Source organism: Macrobrachium rosenbergii, chromosome 14 (assembly GCF_040412425.1).
Source record: "Macrobrachium rosenbergii isolate ZJJX-2024 chromosome 14, ASM4041242v1, whole genome shotgun sequence".
NCBI lineage: Eukaryota > Metazoa > Arthropoda > Malacostraca > Decapoda > Palaemonidae > Macrobrachium > Macrobrachium rosenbergii.
Window position 1 is genome coordinate 3,173,493 of NC_089754.1, and position 24,519 is coordinate 3,198,011.

The 24,519-nt window shown below is 36.6% G+C and overlaps 1 protein-coding gene across 1 annotated transcript in view; it reads left to right on the forward strand.

Moving 5' to 3' along the window:
* LOC136845692 (methyltransferase-like protein 27) overlaps nt 1-18,571 on the forward strand; it is a 33,927-nt gene extending 15,356 nt beyond the window's left edge. The window contains exons 2-8 of the mRNA XM_067115843.1: nt 2,266-2,348; nt 2,623-2,727; nt 7,495-7,646; nt 14,551-14,666; nt 17,129-17,221; nt 17,664-17,776; nt 18,417-18,571. Of these exons, the coding sequence (XP_066971944.1) occupies nt 2,346-2,348; nt 2,623-2,727; nt 7,495-7,646; nt 14,551-14,666; nt 17,129-17,221; nt 17,664-17,776; nt 18,417-18,488 (654 nt within the window). The 5' untranslated portion in view covers nt 2,266-2,345 and the 3' untranslated portion in view covers nt 18,489-18,571. The remainder of the gene's footprint in view (nt 1-2,265; nt 2,349-2,622; nt 2,728-7,494; nt 7,647-14,550; nt 14,667-17,128; nt 17,222-17,663; nt 17,777-18,416) is intronic.
* Nucleotides 18,572-24,519: the final 5,948 nt, after the last annotated feature.

The following is a 24,519-nucleotide window of genomic DNA, read 5'->3' on the forward strand; positions in this document are numbered from 1 at the left end:
GTCCCTACCCTACCCCAAAGGGGATGGCACAACACGATTATAGTGTCCCAAGTGGAAGCCAAAACTGCTTGCTAGGACTAAAGGTATTACGAGAATACTATCATCCTCACTCTAATCATGTTGTGGGCAAACCAGATAGAATGCTGAGAGTCATATCCCCAGAACCAGACTCCCCTGGAATCTGTGGTCCACCCCTAAAGAATAGTCCCGCCTGATATCTCTCAGGTCCGAACATTATTGGGCAGCTGATGGTCCTACCACAGTTCCCACTATTTATCTTCGGATATAAACCCAGTCCCAGTTATGATATCTTTTCCTATTTATCAGGTCCAATAAATTTCAGCAAAAGCGGAAAATTCCACAAAAATTAATTCAAAGAAATATATAATGGTCTATGGGACTCTTGGACTCAAACCTGGGAACAGATTCCTAGGTTTCAAGAGCCTGCTCACCACGTCAAGGCGGTCCCAAATCGAGGGGGCACTCTGCTTTATGAACTGTTTTTGTTGTTTATTTACTGAAGGGTAAATTATCACTCTGATTTATAAACTCTTTTAATTGTTTATTTCCTGAAGGGTAAATTATCCCTGTACTTCATGAACTCTTTTTGTTGTTTTTTTCCTGAGTAAATTATCCCTCTGCTTTATGAACTCTTTTTATTGTTTAATTCCTGAAGGGTAACTTATTCCTGTACTTTATGAACTCTTTTTGTTCTTTATTTCCTGAAGGGTACATTATCCCTCTGCTTTATGAACTTTTTGTTTTTTATTTCCTGATGGGTAAATTATCCCTATGCTTCATGAACTCTTTTTGTTGTTTATTTCCTGAAGGGTAAATTATCACTCTGCTTTATGAACTCTTTTTGTTGTTTATTTCCTGAAGGGTCAATTATCCCACTGCTTTATGAACTCTTTTTGTTCTTTATTTCCTGCAGGATAAATTATCCCTCTGCTTTATGAACTCTTTTTGTTCTTTATTTCCTGAAGGGTAAATTATCCCTCTGCTTTATGAACTCTGTTTGTTCTTTATTTCCTGAAGGGTAAATTATCCCTCTGCTTTATGAATTCTTTCTGTTGTTTATTTTCTTAAGGGTAAATTATCCCTGTGCTTTATGAAGTCTTTTTGTTGTTTATTTCCTGAAGGGTAAATCATCACTCTGCTTTATGAACGCTTTTTGTTGTTTATTTCCTGAAGGGTAAATCATACCTCTGCTTTATGAACTTTTTTTGTTCTTTATTTCCTGAAGGGTAAATCATACCTCTGCTTTATAAACTCTTTTTTTCTTTATTTCCTGAAGGGTAAATTATCCTTCTGCTTCATGAACTCTTTTTGTTCTTTATTTCCTGAAAGCTAAAATATCCCTCTGCTTTATGAACGGTTTTTGTTCTTTATTTCTTGAGGAGTAGACTTTCCCATCTAAGATTTTAGTTTATTCCTTGATGAGCAAATTATCTCTTGGCTTTCCCCACTTTATTTATTTCCATAGAGGTAATCTAATCATCACTTTTTATACTCTTAGATTTGAGTTTATTTGACGATGGGTCAACTTGGACAAACTTTTTTCTATTTCTGCCTTTTGCTATTTCTTTTATTATTTATTGACAGTATTATTCATTTTATTTTTATTTTTGTAATTCCATGCAATCTATTTTGCTCACATATTTGCTTCTACCTTTTTTTTTACATGGATATTTTCATCTCAGAACTTTCCGCTGTATGTGCCAATTATATTTATGCATCTTGGGTTTTGATTTATTGTCTCTGCTAACAAATGTCTGCTTTTGCTTGATTTTGCACCTTCCGAATCTTCATCCCCTTTGGATCCCGGGCCAGGATTTGTTCATTTGTTATGTTATTTTGTGTCTATCATCTTCAAAGCAAACAGCACCGCCCTGCTATAGGAGAAAACGATGAAGCTGTAGGGCATTTTGTGGTGTGTGCTGATCGGTCTGGCAGGGAAAAAATTAATTAAAATGCGAAACATTTAGATAACTACATCAACAACGTGGACGGATGTGAACTGTCTCTGAAGAATGTCTCTTACACAATGTTTTTTTTTCTTTATTTTGTTGGACTTTATAAGCAGTTTTATCTGTAAAATATATTGAGTTTATTATCTGTAGTATTTCGTTTGCAGTTATCACTATATTGTGCTTGCTTTGAGAGTTATGCATTGATTTTTACCTGCTTTACTTATTTATGATAAATTTTGTTTTCGTCTTTTTAATACATGAAATGGACTACTTTATATTTATTTGGTCCCAGGACCTGTGGAAGGAAGACTGGCTCATTGACGTCAACTCATCTATCAGTTTCACCACTGTCGTTTTCAGTTCTTCCCAGATATGGTAAGAGGTTAAGAGTTATTCTTAATTAAATGGAGTTTTTATGCTTCTCTCATTATTCTCAGCTCTTTCAAATTATTGAAATATAAAGCAAAGTTCCATATTTAATCTTGGATGCAACACAACTCATTCAACTTTTCAAAAACTGGTATCAATGTCTAGATTTAGGCAAGCTTTCATCAGCAATCCATAATTACCATAAATCCGAGGTCAAGAGGAGTATACCGCATTATAAGCGTGTGACACCGTCACTTAGTTTTATTAAATTTCCTAACAGGACCAAAAAACTGCACGCGAGGTCATCGATCGTTGTACTGAACCAGGGATCACGCCGGATAAAGTAGTAGAGACTTACTCTGAATGGGCTCAATATTATGATGAGGTAATTGTTCCTCTTCTGACTCTGGTTTTAACTGCAACACATACACACTAACATACACACACATCCACACTCACATCAACACACACATACACACACACACACACACACACACATATATATATATATATATATATATATATATATATATATATATATATTGTGATGTTTAGCAATTTTTTTAGAACAATTGTTTGCAGATTGTTCCCTTGTTGTGGGTGTTGTCTCCCTATCCGGTAGTATTTGTTTTTGTGTGTGTAAAGTTGATATCTGTCACCTTCGTACTGACTGCGCAGTCGGGTTTGGTATGGCAGCAAGTCAGGTCTTAGCAGCATAGCAGCAAGGAGTCCTTATTTTTGCAGCAGGTAAGGTATCGTTTTACCTGTTGGCTGTGGTAGCAGAGGACGGTTGGATGACTAAGTCATAGTCATCTGGGGAATTATTTCCTGTTTGACAGCAGATTTGATGTCTCGATGTTTCTGCCGTGATCATCTGTGTGTTAGATGTGTTCCTGTTTGCAGTCACTGGCTGCTTCGATGATTTCACGGAGTTCGTCTGGATGTCTTCATCCTCTTCAGCAGCTGGGTCTGTCTCGACGTCTCTATGGAGATAGTCTGTTTTTTTATATTGTGCTACCCTGAGTTAGTGCATTTTTAATGCTGTTTGAGTATGGTTATGCTGCTTGATTATTGTTAATTATGCTGTAAGCTGTGCTTTCCTATTTATGCTGCCTGTTGTTTATTTGTAATGTAACTGCTTGGTTATGTGATGTAGCAGAAGTGTTTTTGTATTTTATCGTTGACTGAGTTAATGCGATGATTACCATGTTTGTTCATTGTTATTGATGTTACTGGTTTTTGGTAGAGTAACTCAGTTTTAGCTATATTTGTTTTTGATTCTGACTCTGTTAATTAATTATGTGATTTGTTTAATACCAAACTTTGAATCACTTGTACATAATGAATTAGTTTTAAGGTAATTCAGCGGTTTTGTTACTCTCCTTCCTCCGTGGTTTGTCATGACTGCTGCCAGTCAGTCCAGTCCCATACTATTTGTTTTTTTTTGTTTTAATTTTAGAAGCTGAAGAATCCACTGTGGTTCATTACAATATATATATATATATATATGTTTTTGTTTTATATTTGTTTTTTTGTTTTAATATATATATATGTATATATATATATATATATATATATATATATATATATTGTAATGAACCACAGTGGGTTCTTCAGCTTCTAAAATTAAAACAAAAAAACAAATAGTATGGGACTGGACTGACTGGCAGCAGTCATGACAAACCACGGAGGAAGGAGAGTAACAAAACCACTGAAGCACCTTAAAACTAATTCATTATGTACAAGTGAGTCGAGGTTTGGTATTAAACAAATCACATAATATATATAATATATATATATATATATATATATATATATATATATATATATATATATATATAGTCATGAAGTGTTGCAAGTACCTGGTTATTGTACAACTAACAACAGAATTTAAAAATTTACCTCACTTCAGCCAGATACCTGAACTCTCATAACAATCAAAATTACGACCGAGTGCTCTAATGGTAACAGAGATCCCTTAAAAAGCTTATTGATCACGTGAAAAATCAAACTAAGTTTATCAAAACAAGTGTGAGTTATTAACAATTAAACAAGAAATATACTAGAGCAAAAGGACATCACTCCATCAAACAACTTTAACTGTTTCCCTGGTCTTAATTCACTTCAGCAAAGAGCCTCGATGGCTCAGTCGGTTACAGCAGCAGCTTCGGACTTCGTAGAGGTCTGTGGCGTGGTTCAATGCAAGCCGGCTGATCAGAGAGGCAGACACTTTGCTATCCGTGTAGACATCCCGGGATTATATATGTAATCAACGGATAGGTTTGCTTAAAAAGCAAATGGATGTTACAGACTAAATACACACACAAAACAAAGCCACTCCAACACCTTCTAAAAACATAACAACATCTCACACGCCTCCAACTCTCGCCATACCGGCTGCTGGGAAGAAAGGGCATTGGGTCTGGTATGATACATGACACATACGTACGGGGGTCCGATGTCAGGCAGGGCAGCCGATCGAGACCACAGGTCTACCCTCCAAAGCCAAATCAAAAAAGTTTCAAAGAAGGCATCATGCTAACCCCATACAAAAATGGGAATAAAAGCACGTGAAAACAAAGAGGAAGAAGAATTCACTTCAGCAAAACTAAAGGAACAAAACATGTTTATTACTTTGCCTTATGCACACAATTAATCCCATTCACGGGTGGTCAATTAATGAAATACTGTTTTTTTTATACAAAACTTTATTTTTGAATTTAAAATTTATAATTAGAATTCACAATCTGAAAAAAATTAATCAATTCTTGAGTTAAATTATTAAACAAAACTAAATCACAAAAACTTTATCAAGAAATTAAATTAATAAAGCAAAATTTAAGCTATCAAGAATTACTCAAGATTTGAAAAGAAAATCTTAGTAAATGAAAATTAAATCAAGTATGCAATGTTAAATTATCCAGAAATGATTAAAATGCCTAATAAATAAACGTTAAATCACCAATATATACAACATGAAAAATTAAGAGATTGCAAACACAAAAACACACAAAAGATTTACCATTACACACTTTTCCTATATTCAGATCTCAAAAGCTAAGATTAATACCAGTGACCACACAAATATTTGACGTTAATAATTTCTCTCTTTTGAAGAAAGAGATACAGAGAGAGGGAACCACATGAACAGTCTCTGAAATCAGAATGAACAAACTTTAGGATTCCAGCAAGAAATGAAACAGTCAGATGACGTCACTTGACCAATACGTTTTGGGGCCAAAACTAACGCATTAGAAAGAACAATACGTGATCAGAGCAATGCAGTCTTACAAAGCATGATGTAATCGATCAAGAAATTTTCATTTACCCTAAAAAAGCATACGTGACTCGAGCAGAAAATCGTATGGGATAACACTCTTAACAAAATCTCAACATGATCAAAACAAGATGGCAGCTGGCTAGCCACGCTTTCAAAACAAGATGAAGTACAAAAGTTGGTTTTCAGAACAGTACATGAAGCACTGCGAAATCATTCGTCTTTTTCTCATATGGGACAAAACCTTACACGACTTGACTGCTATTCCCTCGCTTGTTAATGCATTACCTTTCGCAATGACAACTGAATCAAAACACGACATACAAAACCACGAGTACAGAACACATGTTGCTGGGAGACAAAATGCACAATCACAAACTACCTTATTATCAAAACATATTATTAGTTCTAAATTATGCTGTTAAGTTATCTAAATCACTAACTCTTTTGAGATCTGACATTACACTACATATGATATTTCAACAACTATTATTATTACACAAACACATCATAACTACAACAGTAAATATATCAAAATCATGGAAAGCTATACATATTACATGGCAATATCATGAAATTATATACATATATATATATATAATATATATATATATATATATATATATATATATATATATATATATATATGAAATTTTTATCACACTGATTTATATGCAATCATGAAGCTATGTCGTTTAATATCCAACTCACGCTACTTCGTGAATATCCCCAATGGGGAATTATCACCGAAGGGAAATTTTCAAGTGATAAATGGATTGAGTACTCAATCCTGTTGACATTACAACCTTATATTATGATCAGTAGGTCAGCAGTGACCTCAAGTGACCCTACAGTGACCCCTCCCAGTATCTCAGGGTTTGTATGAAACTTTGGATTTTTCACAACTTCTTTGACTCAATAGAATCTATCTTCTAAATAACCCCTCCCCCTTCCATCCCCCTCCCCAGCACATGATCAAGTACTAATTTAGCTGTGTCCTCCCCTCCCCTTCCCTCTTCCCTCCCCCTTCCAAAGAACATGATTAAGTGTTAATTTAGTTGTGTCTGCTCCCTCCCCTTCCCTCTTCCATCCCCTCCCAATTCTCTATCCCCCTCCCCTCCCCTTCCCTTTCGAAGCACACAGTCAAGTTTTAATTTAGCTGTGTCCTCCCCCTCCCCTTCCCTCTTCCATCCCCTTTGCCTCCCCCTTTCCAAAGCACATGATCAAGAGTTAATTTAGTTGTCCTCCCCCTTCCCTTCCCTTCCCCTCCTCCCCTTCACTCTTCCATTCCTTTCCTCCTCCCCTTCCAGAGGACATGATCAAGTGTTAATTTAGCTGTGTCCTCCCCCTCCCCTTCCCTCTTCCATCAACCTTCCCTCCCCTACCCTTCCCCTCCTTTTCTCCTCCCTCCTCCCATTCCATTTCCATCCCTCCACTTCTCCCTCCTCCCACTTCCCCATCCCCTTCCTTAGCCCCTTCCTCTTATACCCCCTCTCTTCCTTTTTCCCCTCCATCCCCTTCCCATTTTCCTCCCTCCCATTCCTTCCCCTCTCCTCCTTCCTCCTCCCCTTCTCTTCTTCTTCCCCTCCCCTTAACCCCCTCCCAGAGAACACGATCAAGTGTTAATTTAGCTGTCCTCCCCTCCCTTTCCATTCCCCTCCCCTTCCACCTTCCCCTCCTCTACCCCTTCCTCCTCTACTCCTCCCCCTCCTCTTTCCCCTCCATCCCCTTCCCATTTTCCTCCCCTCCCCTCCCCCTCACCTTTCATCTTCCCTCCTCTACTGCCGAAAAAGACACGACCCATGCCTTAATAATTTTCCCGAGGGTGAAAGACATTGGAATCCCTCAGAGTTGTTCCCTCGTTTTCTTCCCCAGCTTGTTGATTCAGATGGTTACAAAGGCTGCAAGATAGTAGCCGATGAGGTGGCATCCAGAATACCTGAAGACAAGCGAGGCACCTTCAAAGTCATTGATGTTGGTGCTGGGACGGGAGGAGTCGGTCGACTGCTGAGGGACAAAGGGTTCTCGTGAGTTGCTTCTTATTGTTGTACATACTTGTGATATTCGTAGCAAACATTTTGTGCTGCTTGCAAATTATGAAATTATATTGTACATTTTCTACTTAGAGGTTATTGTTATTATTAAAAACGTTTAACCAGACCACTGAGCTGACTATCAGCTCTCATGCGGCTGGCCAGAACGATTTGGATGAAATGACCAGTCTAGGCAAGAAGCCTAGCACTGGGACCAAATAGGTCACTCGGTATGGTAATGAATAAATGAAAATTTCATACTGGTACACACTCACACAATAAATACATTTATACTCATGTTTCCAAATATACCCACAAAAAAAGTATATTAAAATTCAAAATAAAATTAAGTAAAATTTTAAAATTTAGTTGTTTTAAAATTCATTAGGTTTTCATATTTTTATTATTTACTTTTCTATATTTCATCGATTAAATCACAGCTCCACAAGAACATTAAAATGGGTATTATTGAAAATGTTGAAGATTCTGACAAAATTTCTTTTATCTATCTACTTCCAAAATTTTATAATCGCTGCAGGTTATATTTTGGACATTCACTCAATAAATGTTTCACAGTTATCAACACTGCAATCTGGGCACTTAAGGAGGAGGGCCACATGGACTGTTCATGAAGTGTCCATGTGTCAAACGAGTATGGCCTATTCGAAGATGTGTCTGCATTACCTGTGTGTGTGTGTCTCTTTCTCTGATATGATGAACTCCATTCCCCGACACAGGATTTTATCAGTTTTAATTTATTATTTTCAGGTTCTTCATTCCTATATTTTGCCGTTTACTTACAATGATGATTGTTTTTATATATCTTATACAGTCACTAGTAGGGATGTCTACATTTCCTCTTGTCATGTGGACTGCTTCTCTAGCTGCTTTATCAGCCTCTTCATATCCTTTAATCCCTACATGGGCAGGGATCCAACTTATTTCAATATTTTTTCCATTATTATACAATTTATGGAGTGAAAACTTAATTTGTTGTACAATATTATTTTTTTTATTATAGCTTTCAATGGCTTCTATAGCGCTTCTGGAGTCGCTATAAGTCACAAAATTATTACATGAGGCTTCTCTAATTATTTTTATGGCTGATGCTATTGCACATAACTCGGCTGTAAATACTGAGGCATTATCTGGTAGAGAGAACTGATACGTTTTGTTTTGGGATACCGCAGCATATCCCACTCCGTATTGTGATTTAGATCCGTCAGTGTATATTGCGTAATGTGAACCTTTTCAGATTATATGTTCTACTGTATGCTGTCTATGGTGTTCTGGGGTATATGAATAACTTTTTGATAAATATTTTAAGTGTGTACAAATTCTCATTTTATGCATTGTCCAAGGAGGAGGTAATTTTACTATTAAAGGTAACTGTATGGTTATATTTAGCGACTCAAACAATCTTCTAGCTCTAATTGGGAATGGAGTGGATGATTGTTTATAAACATATCTTTTAATCGAAATAATTTTCAAGTGGCAATGTACTTGACAATACACCATCAATTCTCACTTGAAAAGTGCGATTTGTCAGAAAACTTTTGATAAACCTACGTAAATGTCCACACATGCTGTTTTTATGTCACGTTTTTAATATTGCATACCTCCATGTAGTATCATATGCCTTTTCAATGTCAAAAAAGACGGCTATAGTAATTTATTTACGTTCAAATCCTCTTCGTATGTGGTCTTCCAAGTTAGACAGAGAATCCAGTGTAGATCTGTTACATGTGACCCAAATTGAGTGGAGGTCAAATTTTATTTTCTCGAATGTGCCATGTTAGTCAAGCATTTACCATTTTTTCTAGTAATTTGCACAAACAACTTGTTGAAGAAATTGGTCTGTAATTATTAACGTTACTGGGATCTTTTCCAGGTTTGGGGATGGGAATAATTATAGCTTTACGCCATTCATTAGGAAATAAATTTCGAAGCCATAAGTGGTTATAAAACTCTAATAAGTGCTAAATGGCAGATCATTTCAAAACAAATACTGTCAACTCCAGGGGCAATAGAGCAAATTCTAACTCTTTCATATTAAATTTTTGATTATAATATTTATCTTCTATTGTTTTAATATTTGTTATCAATTCTATACTATTTTTCTTTGTCTGGAAATGCTCATCTAAAGTTTTGTCACTACTTACTTTTGCTAAATTTTCTCCTATTACATTACTTATTTCTTTAGGATCAAGTATTCTTTTCCCATCTTTTATTATGGCATGTCTAGGTGGTTTAACATGGGTACCATTTATTTTCCTGAATTTTTCCCATATTTTTTGCATGGGAGTATTATCAGAGAGATCTGATACATATTTTCTCCATGAAATGATCCCTCCTTGAATTACTTCTCTTTTAAATTTTGCAGATATTTTGTTATATAGAGGTTTTAATGTATCAATTTCTAATAATAATATAATCATTTTTTGTAAAGTTCCTTCTAATATTGGTAATAAATTTTGTTGATTTTACTGAACTTTCTATACAAATTATCTAATCATCTTTCAATTTGGTGTGTTATTTTTATTAATTTTGTTAGTTTTTCAGACTACCATGGGACTTTGTGTTTTGTTGGATGACATTTGGATTTTGGTATTGCTTTATCAGCAGCATTTTTAATGAAATCAACAAGAGATTTATTAGTTTCATTATGGTCTTTTAAATATTCAAATGGTGGGATATTCCTAGCGTGGAATTCATATTGCTCCCACCAAACTGCTTTATAAATGTTATATTGAGGGACATGCATGAGGTTATTTTGTAATAATGAAATTAATATTAGGAAATGATCACTTGTATGCAAGTCGTCAACTGTACTCCAATCCAATCTGTCAACTATCTTTGTTGTACACAGAGTTAAGTCGATTGAAACTATCTTTATTGTACATAGAGTTAAGTCGATTGAGGAAAATGTTCCATGTGCTTTAGAAAAATATGTGCTGATTTAGTTATCATTTATATAGCACATGTCATATGAATCTGAGAATTCTTTTATTTTACTTCCTGCTCTATTTGAGTCTGTGCAATTACAGTCCCACATTGGGTTGTGGGCATTAAAATCACCTACTATTAATGTAGGTTTCTTGGCATTATTAAGTAATTCTTTGAGTTTGTCAAAGTCATAATTTTTGTTAGGTTTATTGTATAAATTATGAATTACATAATTATCGTTTTTTATTCATATTCTAATACTCGATATATGCAGATAAGTCAAGTTTACAGGTACTTTTGTCATAACATACTTTATGTACAGTACATATATAGCGGTACCTAAATTTCCTCTTACTCTCGTGATGTTGATGCTAAGGTATATTTACCTACTGTTGATATTGTTTTGTTGACATGTTGTAAACATAATATCATTGGTCCGTATTCTTTAGTAATCGTTGTATTTCTCCTAGGTGTAATCTGGTCTGCAGACCAATTACGTTCCATTGTATATTATAGCTATTGAAAATATTTTGTTACAGCGATCGAGTTTTATTCTCTTTTTTTTGTGTTATCAACTTGGATTTTTTCTAATAATTTACTCACGATATTCATTTTTTTTTATAATATACTAAGTGCTCAATACACATACACACTTTTCCATGGGTACTCAAATTCGTGGTTTCTTTTTTCCTATATTTCATAAAATTTAAAATGTTTGTTAAACCATCTTTTGTTAAGTTTATGTTATTATTGCACAATTCAACAAAACAATCATTACATGTGTTTTCATGTACATTCCTTGTTTCATTTGCTCTTGTACCAATTATTGGTGAGGGAGTCATCTCTTCTCCCTTGACATAATCATTGTTATCTTTAACTTCAGTGTTTTGGATATCTGTATCCATAGGTTCTACTATTATTTTAGGAGATAAAGGTATATTTTTAGTTTGCTTTTGTTCTTTCTTCATATCCTTTGTCTTTAGTTTAACCGACGTTGCTCTAATTATAGTTGGTTTTTCAGTTTTGGGTGGTGTTCTCTCCAAAGGCTTTTTTTTATCTTTAATTCCACTGCATCACGACCCTCTTCTGTTACTTCTGTAGTAGCATCCTCCTGTGTTCCTATTTGCATTAATATTTTGAATGAATTGGATACAATATTATCCATCCCAGTTGTACCAGTTTCTTTATTCCTTACCGTTCTAGCTTTTATTTCTAAAGCATTCATTTCTTCTATTTGTAAGCATTTTTGTTTCATTATTGGTTCTTGTTATTGAAGAATTTGTACGTTTCTTAGACGGATCTTGAATTCCTCTTACTTTCACTTCAATTTAGCTTCTTTTACAGACATTCCAGTTCTTTCTTGCAATGTTTTTAACTCTGTATTGCATATGTAAAGGCCATTTCTGAGCCTATACTTGATTTAAGTCTCTGTTTTATGAACAGAAGTTTGATCTCGCTTATCCCGAGACATTGTGTGATAGCAGGTAACGTGAGCTACTTCATCAGTTGTATCTTTCCCTAACTAAAATCTGAGGACTACTGGAATGAGATACTAAGTACAAAACTAAAACCCTTTATTGACAAAATCAACGAAAAATAACTTCTTAAAAATTACGAAGAATGAAACCCAATATTTCACATAACTATCAGAAAATCTTCTAAGGTAATAATGCTCCAAAATCATAAACACTCAAATACCTAAGGGAATACAGAAAATAACTCATCTGTCAAATCATGAACAGGCCAATCAGTAAAAACAGGTCATCTCAAATGTCATACCACTCTCATCCTTGTAGGAGGGAGAGAGGAAAAAGGAATAGGAATGGAGTGGAACAGAAATACCTGTGAAAGAACAAACGTCACATTAAAAATCACAAAATGTAAAAAATTGCAGAAACACACATTTCACTGTCACAGGAGATACCGTGTGTTCACAGCTCTGAAAAACAAAGTCTAAAAACGTATATGAATTCTTACTCACTCCACAAGTCCTCTGGGACAGTCTCCATGTGAAAAACCACTCACATCTTCAGACACACATGAATTGGATCTCACAAGTCTGATTCGAACAACGGTTCCTCCCATTATATTCATTATGTAACGCACGAACGAACGTACTTTTGTATGACATCAATTGAGGTCAAAGTTCGGCAAGACACGCCTCTGTATTTCAAGGCGTCACTATCGACATTCATCCTTCAAAACCGGATTTTGTAACTGGTTCAGCTTCTAGAACGTTCTTTGCTGAAAACGCATTTGCCAGCCCGTGTCCGGTCACCAAGGTGGTTTCTTCGACCCTTGTGGTATGCGAATTGCTTCAGCAGTTTCCTATCTGCTGCGTGTAGTGAAAATGGACCCTGCGAATAGCTGACCCAACTTTTCAAAGGTCACCTTCGCGAGCCCTTACACATTTATAGTACACACATTCTCTGGATCTTCCATGATGGTCTTGCCACAGTTTATACACTTTGGTTCGCTGCACTTCCATTGTGTGGCATGTTCTTCAGAGCCACAATACGTGCACGCAGGATCATTTCGACAATGTTTTTTTGCGTGTCCATATTTACTACAATTTTGACACTGTAGTGGCTTTGGGACTTATGGTCTTACTTCTCTGATTTGGCCTAAAATTTTTATTTTCTGAGGTAGATATTGACCTTCAAATTTTATTTTTGCTATTTTTAGCATTTGTTTATTCATCTGTTTGCTTGGCAGATCATATAGTTCGCAATCCTGTACTTTTGGGTATCTCTTTTTAAGTGAGTCTAATAATGTTTTCTTTTCAACTGGCTCTTTATTAATCTTAGGAAGTACAATGGTACCCTGAATACTGCTCATAGTATCATGTTTTTTTTTATATTTAAGTTATCTATATTTTTTATTGTTAAATAATTTTCAGACTGACTTCTTGTTGTGGCTTCTATAAGCCATGTCTTTTCTTTTATTTATCTAAACGACATTTCAGTCGTGGAGTGTCTACCCAATAAATAATTTTCTAATAAATATTTTTTGGTCAGTTTCTAAGGTTAGAAACCTTGACCAACTGCCACTCCCAAAGAGGGAGTCAAAGTGAGTCAAGGTTGGGTCAAGACGGCATTTGCTTTTTTTGGGTTTGCTCTGTACTGGAGCATATGGTTCCAGTGTAATTACATTAAGATTGTTTTGGATTTTTCTAGGCAAAGGATGTCAGAGGCGGTCTCTTTATGAACAATTACTGTTCATAAAGATTTAAGTGTAAGAAAAAAAAAATAATAAATAAACCTGGGGATGACACAACGTGATTAAAGTGGCCCAAGTGTAAGCCAAACCTGCTTGCTAGGACTGACAAAATTACTGGAATACAATCATCCCCACCTTAATCAGGTTATGGGCAAACCGGATAAAATGCCAAGAGTCCTATCCCCAGAACCAGACCCCCCTGGAATCCATGGTGCAGCCCTAAAGAATAGTTCCGCCTGATATCTCTCAGGTTCGAACATTATCAGGCAGTTGATGATCCCACCACAGTTCTCACTATTTAGCTTCGGATATAAACCCAATCCCAGTTATGGCATCTTTTCCTATTTATCAGGTCCAATAGATTTTAGCAAAAGCGGAAAATTCCACAAACATTAATTCAAAGAAATACAGAATGGTATATGGGACTCTTGGACTCATACCCGGGAACAGATTCCTGGGGTTCAAGAGCCTGCTCACCACGTCAAGGTGGTCCCAAATCGAGGGGGCCGTCATTCATAAAGAGCTGTTGTTATATTGAGCTATCACTAAGGATTTTTGATGTGTAGTTAATGCGTGGCACTAATTTTATAAAAATATTTTTGAGACTTAAAATGAGGCTTCGGTTATGTTTCCATGGTGAAAAATATGTTGATAACGCACTTGGTTCATATGCATTATCATGACTGAGTGTCCCTGTTACGAATGAATCAAAATCTAATATTTGTTTTAACAGAAATATTGATGCCATAGAGCCTTCGAAGGGCATGATGGATCTGCTAAAGAAAACTGGGGCGTATACGAACACTTATGAAGAGTTCCTTGGAGTTGGACAAAATTCACTCCTCAAAGGTAAGGGAGACTGTTGTGAAAAAACTGGATATGTTTTTTCCCGACAAGCCTTCACAACGTCCAGGATATGCGAACAGAAGGGAGAAGCAGGCGGCTGAGTTCGTGGTTCTCATTTACCTATAATTGTATTCGAGAAAAATTCTTGTCGCTCAGTTTGACTGCACAGACAGTATTATGGATTTTAAAAGGACTCTCTTTCTGATGCTTAAAAATAAAATTGGAAGAACTGACGAATGTAGAATCTTTGAGTGGCAAAGCGAGGTGACGATATACCATGCAAAAGTCCCCCCCGGCTCCCCGTCTCCTCTTTCTCCTAGGGTAGCATAAGAGGTACTGTAGGCTCGTGTAATCATAGTGCCTCTGAGCCAAGAGCCGGTTTTGTTGTAAAGAGTCTGTGAAGTGTTCACCTCTAATCACTTTGTATTTTTGCCATCCAAGGCTTAGTGTACAGTAGTTGATGTTCAGTCAAAGTACAGTATAGTCTTGTGATTCAGAAATAAGATTCATGTGAAGTAACTGTAACTTTCTTTCTAAGGCCGATGTCATGGGTTTTACGGGTTTTGTGAAACTTTTCTTTTTTGGAGTTGAGTTGTGTGCCTGCCTTGTGGCCGACCACGAGGTCCTCAAGGTTGTACTTTAGCTTATTGTGTGTTAAATTTAAATAGTCTCGACATCTCGACTCAGAACTAGTGCAGATTTTGCCCTTCAGGCCAGGTTGTTATCTCGAGTCAACCGACATCTCGACTCAGAACTAGTGCAGATTTTGCCCTTCAGGCCAGGTTGTTATCTCGAGTCAACCGACATCTCGACTCAGAACTAGTGCAGAGTTTTGCCCTTCAGGCCAGGTTGTTATCTCGAGTCAACCGTCATCTCGACTCAGAACTAGTGCAGATTTTTGCCCTTCAGGCCAGGTTGTTATCTCGAGTCAACCGTCATCTCGACTCAGAACTAGTGCAGATTTTTGCCCTTCAGGCCAGGTTGTTATCTCGAGTCAACCGTCATCTCGACTCAGAACTAGTGCAGATTTTTGCCCTTCAGGCCAGGTTGTTATCTCAAGTCAACCGACATCTTGACTCAGAACTAGTGCAGATTTTTGCCCTTCAGGCCAGGTTGTTATCTCAAGTCAACCGACATCTTGACTCAGAACTAGTGCAGATTTTTGCCCTTCAGGCCAGGTTGTTATCTCGAGTCAACCGACATCTCGACTCAGAACTAGTGCTGATTTTTGCCCTTCAGGCCAGGTTGTTATCTCAAGTCAACCGACATCTTGACTCAGAACTAGTGCAGATTTTTGCCCTTCAGGCCAGGTTGTTATCTCAAGTCAACCGACATCTCGACTCAGAACTAGTGCAGATTTTTGCCCTTCAGGCCAGGTTGTTATCTCAAGTCAACCGACATCTTGACTCAGAACTAGTGTAGATTTTTGCCCTTCAGGCCAGGTTGTTATCACGAGTCAACCGACATCTCGACTCAGAACTAGTGCAGATTTTTGCCCTTCAGGCCAGGTTATCTCGAGTCAACCGACATCTCGACTCAGAACTAGTGCAGATTTTTGCCCTTCAGGCCAGGTTGTTATCTCGAGTCAACCGACATCTCGACTCAGAACTACTGTAGTGCGTCGGAGGTCAAATTCACGAGATAGAGACTCAGGCCAATACTGCTCGCGGAAGATAGATTAGCTCGAGTTTTTAGTCAAGGATCTGTAGGAAACTGCGTAGTATCTTTGCAGTCTGACTTTCATTTATGTAACCTAACTCAAGAATGGAGGCATCTTTTATATAATCTTATGACTAAATGTGTCTCTTTGCGGTTCTAAGTGCCTTTTCTTCCTACATATCATCAGCACGAGTTTGTCATGAAAAAGTTGCAAGTGTAGAACAGGCTAAACCGAAAGTTGAAGTGGTTCGTTTTCTTTGTGTATGCCTCTAGCATTTTAAACAATTACTGGGTGGAATCACTTTTTATTATTTTTATTGATGTCATGATTTGTTATTATGTAAAATGTTTAGTAGCTGTTTTGAATATAGCATAAGGGGAAAGATATTTTGGGCTTATCTACAAACATTTTCTGTGCACCGCGCCATTAAAGATTGGCTTACTCTAGATTTCAAAATGAAACACTTGGTGTTCATATAGAGAGAATTTGGAACTGAGGACCCAAGTCAATGGCCCCTTTGGTGGGATTGTTCCAAATGAATACGGTTCAACTTCTGAATAATGATAATAATTATAATAGCCATGCAAATCATTTCACTTTGGAGTAACAAATCCTTCCACAGCGTTTCATTTTACTAATTACTTCATGACTCACATATTCCTTGACTGCTTTTGTGTTTCAAGATTCTCATGATTTCTCACTCTCCTACGCACTATGGAAAGCCCATTTTGAAAGCATACCATTTGAGATGAAATGAATTGTTCATTCTTTGCAGAACTTTAAGCTTGAAATCCCTTATCAACAGATGCTTATGATGTCCTAGTCACGGCAGGTTGTTTTGCACCGGGCCACTTACCTGTCAAGGGAATTGATGACATGATCAGAATCACAAAACCTGGTAAGCTATCCACAGCAGGTTACTTGATCCGTTCCATAGTTTTCTGACGCATAAAGAGCCATCACAAATAATTTATATATATATTATATATATATATATATATATATATATATATATATATATATATATATATATATATATCATTATTTGTACTTGTCTTACTGTACATGTACTGTACTTATCAAGTACAATAAACATAACAAAAAATTTACTGGGAGTGTGCAAACTTTCTCTTTACCTAGGAAACATAGAACAATTTGTATCAGCTACGTCTGAGTTTCCATGTCTAAATGTCCAGATTTTCATTGAGTGAATCGTCATCAAACATAATCTGTAAGTCATCTGCGTGGGGGTGGGGGGGGGAATTCTGGCTATAGACAAGCATTCTAAACTTACAAATTTAGAGCCCCTACATTTTTATTCTACTTATATCTTCTTAAAGGAGGACTTGTCACCATTGTGATGAGGAAGGAGTTCCTAGATCACGTCGAGGAATACAAGGACAGACTGATTCCTTACATGGATGAGATGGAGAGGCAAGAAAAGTGGATTAAGGTAATCTCAACATCAAAACCATGATCATCAGTATCACTAACTTTATCAGCAATATTTTCAGGTATTTAAATGTTGAAAGACGTGCCCATTCTATACGGTCACTTGCAATTCATCAGGATTCAATCCAGGACCAACCTTTCATTCAAACTTCACTCGACATTTCGCCCTCAGCTACAGTATGAGCCAATGACTCCAATTCTGTATTATTGCTATTCACAGTGAGCAAAAACTCACAGGTTGCAACCAGAGTAGCGTGGATACGTGCGAAAAGGGATCAATAAAACATACACAGAGAAAAAAAAGTATAATACAATACAATAATGAAGTAAATAAGTAAAACACAAATAAAGGCAAGGAGGTGAAAGAGGTCTGAATACATCTGCAGATCGCAACAGACAGTGGGCGAGAGAGGCCTTCTCCGTAGTACAGGCGTTATCTGTCATCTAACTGTTGTCTTAATTATTTCTAATTAGAAAGTAACCATAATCTATTCATAAGGGCAAGTCTGTATTAACAATATCTGTTACTGCAGCGAAACGTATCATCAACTATTATAGCTTATCTACTCAGTTATTCGTGAGCTTCAAAAGCTTCACTTTCACCTCTCAATAAAAATAACATCGCTTTTTTTTTCTTGCAGGAAGACGTCGAAATCGTCCCTGAATATGCTTGCCAACTGGATGGAATTCTTTTTACATACAGAGTTGTATAAGTACTTTCTGTTTATGAGCCAAAAAGGTGATATGATAAATATCTTGTTTCATTTAAAGAAATATAAATCAAACTCCAGTGAATTATATGCCATATAATTTGCCCAGTAAATTTTAGGCCTTTTATTTAACAAAAATAGGCTATACATAGCTATCCAGACGCATTGCTATGATATAATAAAGAGAATCTTTTTTTTTTATTTAGCATTCTAAAATTACTAATATTTTCAGCATTCAAAGCAATAATCGAAATCAGTAGGTGCTTTATAAGAGTGAGGTCTAATCCAAGTGAGCTGTCCTGCAACATCTACAGTATTTTAAAGGCATTCACAGGATAGAGCAGAGAGACCTCTATCTTCTCTAATATTCCTAATACTCAAGTAATAAAGCTCTATAACATTGAAGTGAATGAGTCCATAATGCACAGAGAAAGAACATTTTCATAGATAATTACATCAAAGACCTTCTGTACATCAAGTAGTCAGATTGCCTTAAGTGATCTTGAAAATAAATTTTTAAGATGGTACGTCGCAAAAAAAAACTTGTTTAATTAGAAGCAAATTAATTTCAGCTTTTTATTTAACCATAAACAACATTTTCATCATTGTGGATTCTATTAAAGTTTGTGAGATCTCTGTACACTTTGCTTTAACTTTAAGCTTGTGGCCTTATTTTAAGCTTCTGATTGACTGATTGAAGACCAAGCGCCGGAACCTATCAGGGTTATTCGGCGCCATAATAAAGGTGAAATATATAAGTTAATAATAAGATTGATACTGAATAGGTGAATGATGACATACTAGTAAAATTCATTATTAAAATATGAATGTAAAAAATGGAGAATAATATTGGATAGAACCAACAAAAAATAAATATATATTATACTTTTATATTCAAAATATATACTTAGTGTATACAATAAATATGACTAAAATTTTCATTAAATATACTAATATCATATCTCATTAAAATATGTTATAAAGAAGCAAAAAGAGAGTCATGTATGTGCTACATTAATGGAATTAGCTCAAAAACACCATCCAAAATGATTTGGAAGAAAATTAAAAAACTAAATGGCAAGTTAGTCCCTGAACCTCTGCCTACCCTCAAGATAAATGGCGACCTAATCACCCAACCAGAGAGGGTCGCAGAAAAATTAGGAACACTTCGAGAATATCGAGTACTTTAGAACTATTCTGTAGAATCCCAAGACATTAGAAATGCCCAGATTTCTCTTCTTTGATTTAAGTGAAAACAATTTTTGAACCATATAATAAAATTTACACTGCAGGTACTCAAAGATGCCTTTGTAGAATACTAAAACCATCAGCCCCTGGTGAAGGTAAAATACTTAATGAAATGCTGAACATCTCCTAGAAAAGTCAAAGAAATTTCTTGTATATTATAATGAAATCTAGATACTGGTATTATTCCAAGAGCTGGAAATTATCATTAATCCTCCCTATAAAGAAACCAAACAAGGATCCTGCACATTCAGGAGCTACAGACCAATAGCTCACCAGTTGTGTTTGTAAGCTGATGGAAAGATCAGACTTGTATGGCAACTTAGAACAAATAAATTGCTTTCCATTCAAGTTTGGCTTTTGGAAAGTAGATCTACTTTAGATCCCTTGCCTCCGCTCTCAAACCAAAATACAAATAAGGTTTTGCTACACAGCTGAAATAATAGAGTTTTTTTGATTTGAAAAGGCATATGACACTCACATGGCATTATGGTATTATAAAAAGTTGTATAAGATGGGCATTAGCGAAAATGATCAGATTTATAAATTTGCTTTTACCAGAAAGATATATAAAATGTAAGAGTTGGGAATCATGTATCACAACCTTCTACAAAAGGAGGGAGTTCCTCTGCAGTGTCCTTAGTGTCACTCTCTCTCATATTGCCATTAATGGAGCATTAGAGCATATCATCACCAGTAAAATGGTCTTTATTTTGATGATTTGGCTCTGTACTGCATAAGATATAATGCAGCATCTACTAGCAGATTCATGCAAAGAGCCATTGATAAAGTAAGCAAGTGGGCTAATGAGCAAGGCCTGATTTTCCTGAATCTAAAACTGTCGCTGTTCGGTTCTGCAGACACCGAACTAAGGAAACCATTCCAACTCTTACCTTAAATGGAATTATTTTACCTTACTCAACCTAAGTAAAATTTTGAGGCATGGTCTTTGATGAAAAGCTCGCTTGGAGTAATCATATTGACCAGTGAAAAGTGAAAGTGAAGAGATTGCTAAATATTTTAAAAGTATTATCTAATTTTAATTGGGGTGCACCGTATGTTTAAGTTAGACTATGGCTGCTCTGTATACTCATCTGCTTCAAAGACTAAACTTAAGGAAATGGACGCTGTGCATAATATGGGGCTAAGGATCTGCACTGGAGCTTTTAGAACTTCGCCCATTGAAAGTATTTATGTAGACTCCCATCAGCTACCCCTGACTTGAGGAGGCATGAGCTAGGTCTGAGGTACAATGATGTGGCTGAAAAGCTCAAAGGAGTAACTTTCTGGAGATCTTAAACAGTGTGATTTAATTAAGGCTTTGAATCTAGATCTTCAATACCATTTCAAATCAGACAGCTGGGTGAACTGAGGATGGTAAAAGTATAAAAACGCAGAAGATCCTACAAGTGAAACACATCCTGCTGTCCCATGGTTTATATATCCAGCAATAGATGTCTGCATTAAAGAGACAAAGAAGAAAGATCGTTCAGAAGAAGAAGTGAGAAACAAGTTTTTGGAGCATGATGAGAGGCATATAAATGACAGGAAAATCTAGACTGACGGATCAAGATCGTAGCATGGAGTAGGGGATGCAGTGGTGCTTGAGGGGGATCAGATGATAAAAAAGTTATCAGACTTCATCCATTTTCACTGCTGAAGCAAATAGCCATACTTGATACTTTAAATCTCTGCATCTGATAAGAAATTATATCCACAGTAATATATAGTGACTCAAGGAGTGTTTAGAAGTCCTAAAGAAGTTTAACCCTACCCATCCCTTTAATTCAAAAAGGCCTGGTGGAAATCGACTTTTTTATCTCTCTCTTTGCTCCGCCACTAAACCAGTAAGCTTGTTGGATTCCTGGGCACACTGGTCCAGAAGGAACGAACTGATAGTAAAGCAAAGGATGCCCAAGATGTGATCTCTTAACTACAAGGTGCCACATTTTGGATATGCGTCCTAGCCATCAGACGATATATTCGTACAAAACGGTATAGAGAGGAACTTCAATTTATCCAATAAATAGGAAGTACAGAAACATTAGAAAAAGTATCGATTTTTGGAGTTTGGGTTTTAATCCTAACAGAAGATTTTAGATCATCCCAACACAGTTTAGGATTGGCCATACCCGCTTCACTTATAGCTATATTTTAGAGGGAGTCAGTGCCCCAGTTTGTGCTCACTGTGGTGGTCAGCTATCCGTTGAGCACATGCTGGTGCACTGTCCTAAATTTAATCGCCTTAGGGCAAAGTACTTACTAACTGGGAAGACTATTTGAGAAATTTTAAATGATGACTGTAGCGGACTTTCAAACGGTTGTTTGTGCTGTTTAAGTATTTATTACTCTAAAGATTTGGTGTCTGTAAATGCTGCTTACCCAAACGAGCATTAATATGGTTACTGTCTATTTGCTAGTGGTTGCTTCCAGGCTGTTTATATTTTAACGTTTAGTCTTTAGTAGCAAGGTCTGACTGACAGACCATAAATGAATACGCTCTTGTTTTAAATTTGGATAACCGTTTACATATAGTCGGGTGGACTTTGTGAGTGATATTAATATTTACTGTATTAGTCACTATTAGTTGTATTTTGTTTTATCTATTTATTCTTTGCATTTAAATATTTTGTCTTTATTTTCGTTATACCATACAGTTCGTATTTTATTAAGCCATTTTGTGCAGTTTATTTGTCATTTATTTTGTTTCTTTTTTTCTTTCTCTTTTGTAGACTTCACTGAATAAAGAGAAGTGGTAGAAGTGGTTTTCCTTGACTTGTGGAATCTCAACGTTGTCCAAATTAGTGAAGTAAATCCAAATCGATTTCTGCCATGGAGGACTTTGTAGCAGCGGACTACGGAAAATAAAACTAGATATACTTGAAGTCTCAAATTACCTGGAGGGATAAATAGGCTAAAGGAACTCCTTGAAAAGGGCTGTACCGACAATGTTGAAATAAATCGCAGAATATCCATGATGGAGGGACGAATAAATAATTTTCAGGAAATTTTGAATCAGATGGAAAAAATTCTATCATGCAATGATCTAATATATAACAAAGAAGGTAATATGACCGAGTGGTCTCGTGATCTGGAGACCCAGTCAGAGGAGTTGGACTCAAGAGCTGTCATATTGTCTTCTCTATGCTCGGAGTTTTTAGACAAGCACACGCCAACTGACTCTACAAAGGACGAAGAAATGTTGAAGCTTATTGAGAAGCTTTCGACTAAGTTGGATGATATTCGAATAGCAGAGAAATCACGACCTGCTATCCGAATTCCAGGTCTTCATGCACCATGTTGGGATGGAGCACCCTGAAACTTTCAGTCGTGGAGGGTTTGAATGGACCAGTACTTTGAGTCAGCTGGTATGACTGATGGTAAAGAAAAGCTCATGATCTTGTTAAATGGCAATGCATTACCAAAAGTAGTTCAAGATACTATTGTGGATTGCAGTTCTGTTGATGGTGAAAATGGAGCTTGGAGGTGTCTTGAAGAGAAGGTACCAACATCTGCCATCATACGATGTACTACTTGGTTTAGAAGCCTGAAAGCAATGAAGTCTACAGCAGCAAGGGAGATGAGACAGGTTTTGATGGACTGGACTGGATTTTGCTCGGCGAATGAGAAAACTTGGTCAAGAAAAGGGAATTGATTCATTCATGACACTAAAATCGCCAGCAGAAAGATCGAATCTGAATTTATTACGAATATATGCGGCAATCAAAATGTCAAGTAATCAGACATTAGCAGAGTTGATTATATATCTACGAGAGAAACAGAAGCTAGGAGAGCGTCGGAGAAATATCCTATTCCTGAGTGATAATACTAACAAGTCAGTTGCAAACTATTTTAGAGACAAAGCTCAGAATGTGATAAATCCTGGCTGCATTGGTTGATGATGGGAGGGCTTGCCCTTTGCATAGATAAAACTCATTTGGATCATTAAATGTCCTACCTTTATATCAAAACCAAGGAAGAAAGACGAAGGATGATTGTGAGCAGTAAGAGATGTTTCTTTTGTCTTAGAGCCAATCACAACGCAATCAATTGTACACGCCCGGATAAGAAACGCTGTGTAGATTGCCAACTTTATCATTATCGATTTGTAGCCTGCCCGCCATACGGAAATAAAGTACAGCCAAGTGACTTTTTCTGGGCTAAGTTCACGGGCGGGAGGTACTTCGCTTTTGAACACGAATCTAACCCTGTTTGGGAGATGCTTCGAGTGCAACATTGGTCATGCACGGAGGCTGTTTGTGATGAGATGATGCAACATTCAACACAGTAGGGACCCTGAACTCAAGCCAGGAAGGAAAATTCATCGACGCTACTCCCCTACAACGTATGTAGAACTGCAAGATGTTGAGAAAAAATGGCATCAAAGGTGGTTGCATTTATTGATACAGGTGCCGTATACAACATTGCTTGCTTTATCCACAGCCAAGCATTTTGGCTTGCAAGGTGAACGTATTCAAGTTTCGATATGGAGTAGCTGGAGGAGTATTATGAGGAAAGCAGTGCCAAGTTTTCTATCCAGATTAGACCAGTGAATGGAATTAAGTCATACAATGTAATTGCAATTGAATTGGGATGAAACCAGCCCATAACAGTCCTGCAGTTGGAGGGGATATTTTTGATGAGTATCCTCATCTGAACGCTGCCAAGGGATCGTTACCCACAGATGAAGCAGAAATTGATATCATCATTGGTTATGACTATTATTTCTTTACAATGCCAGTTGAGAGTGTAAAAGACTCTGTGTCTCCTGAATCGTCTCCAATTGCCG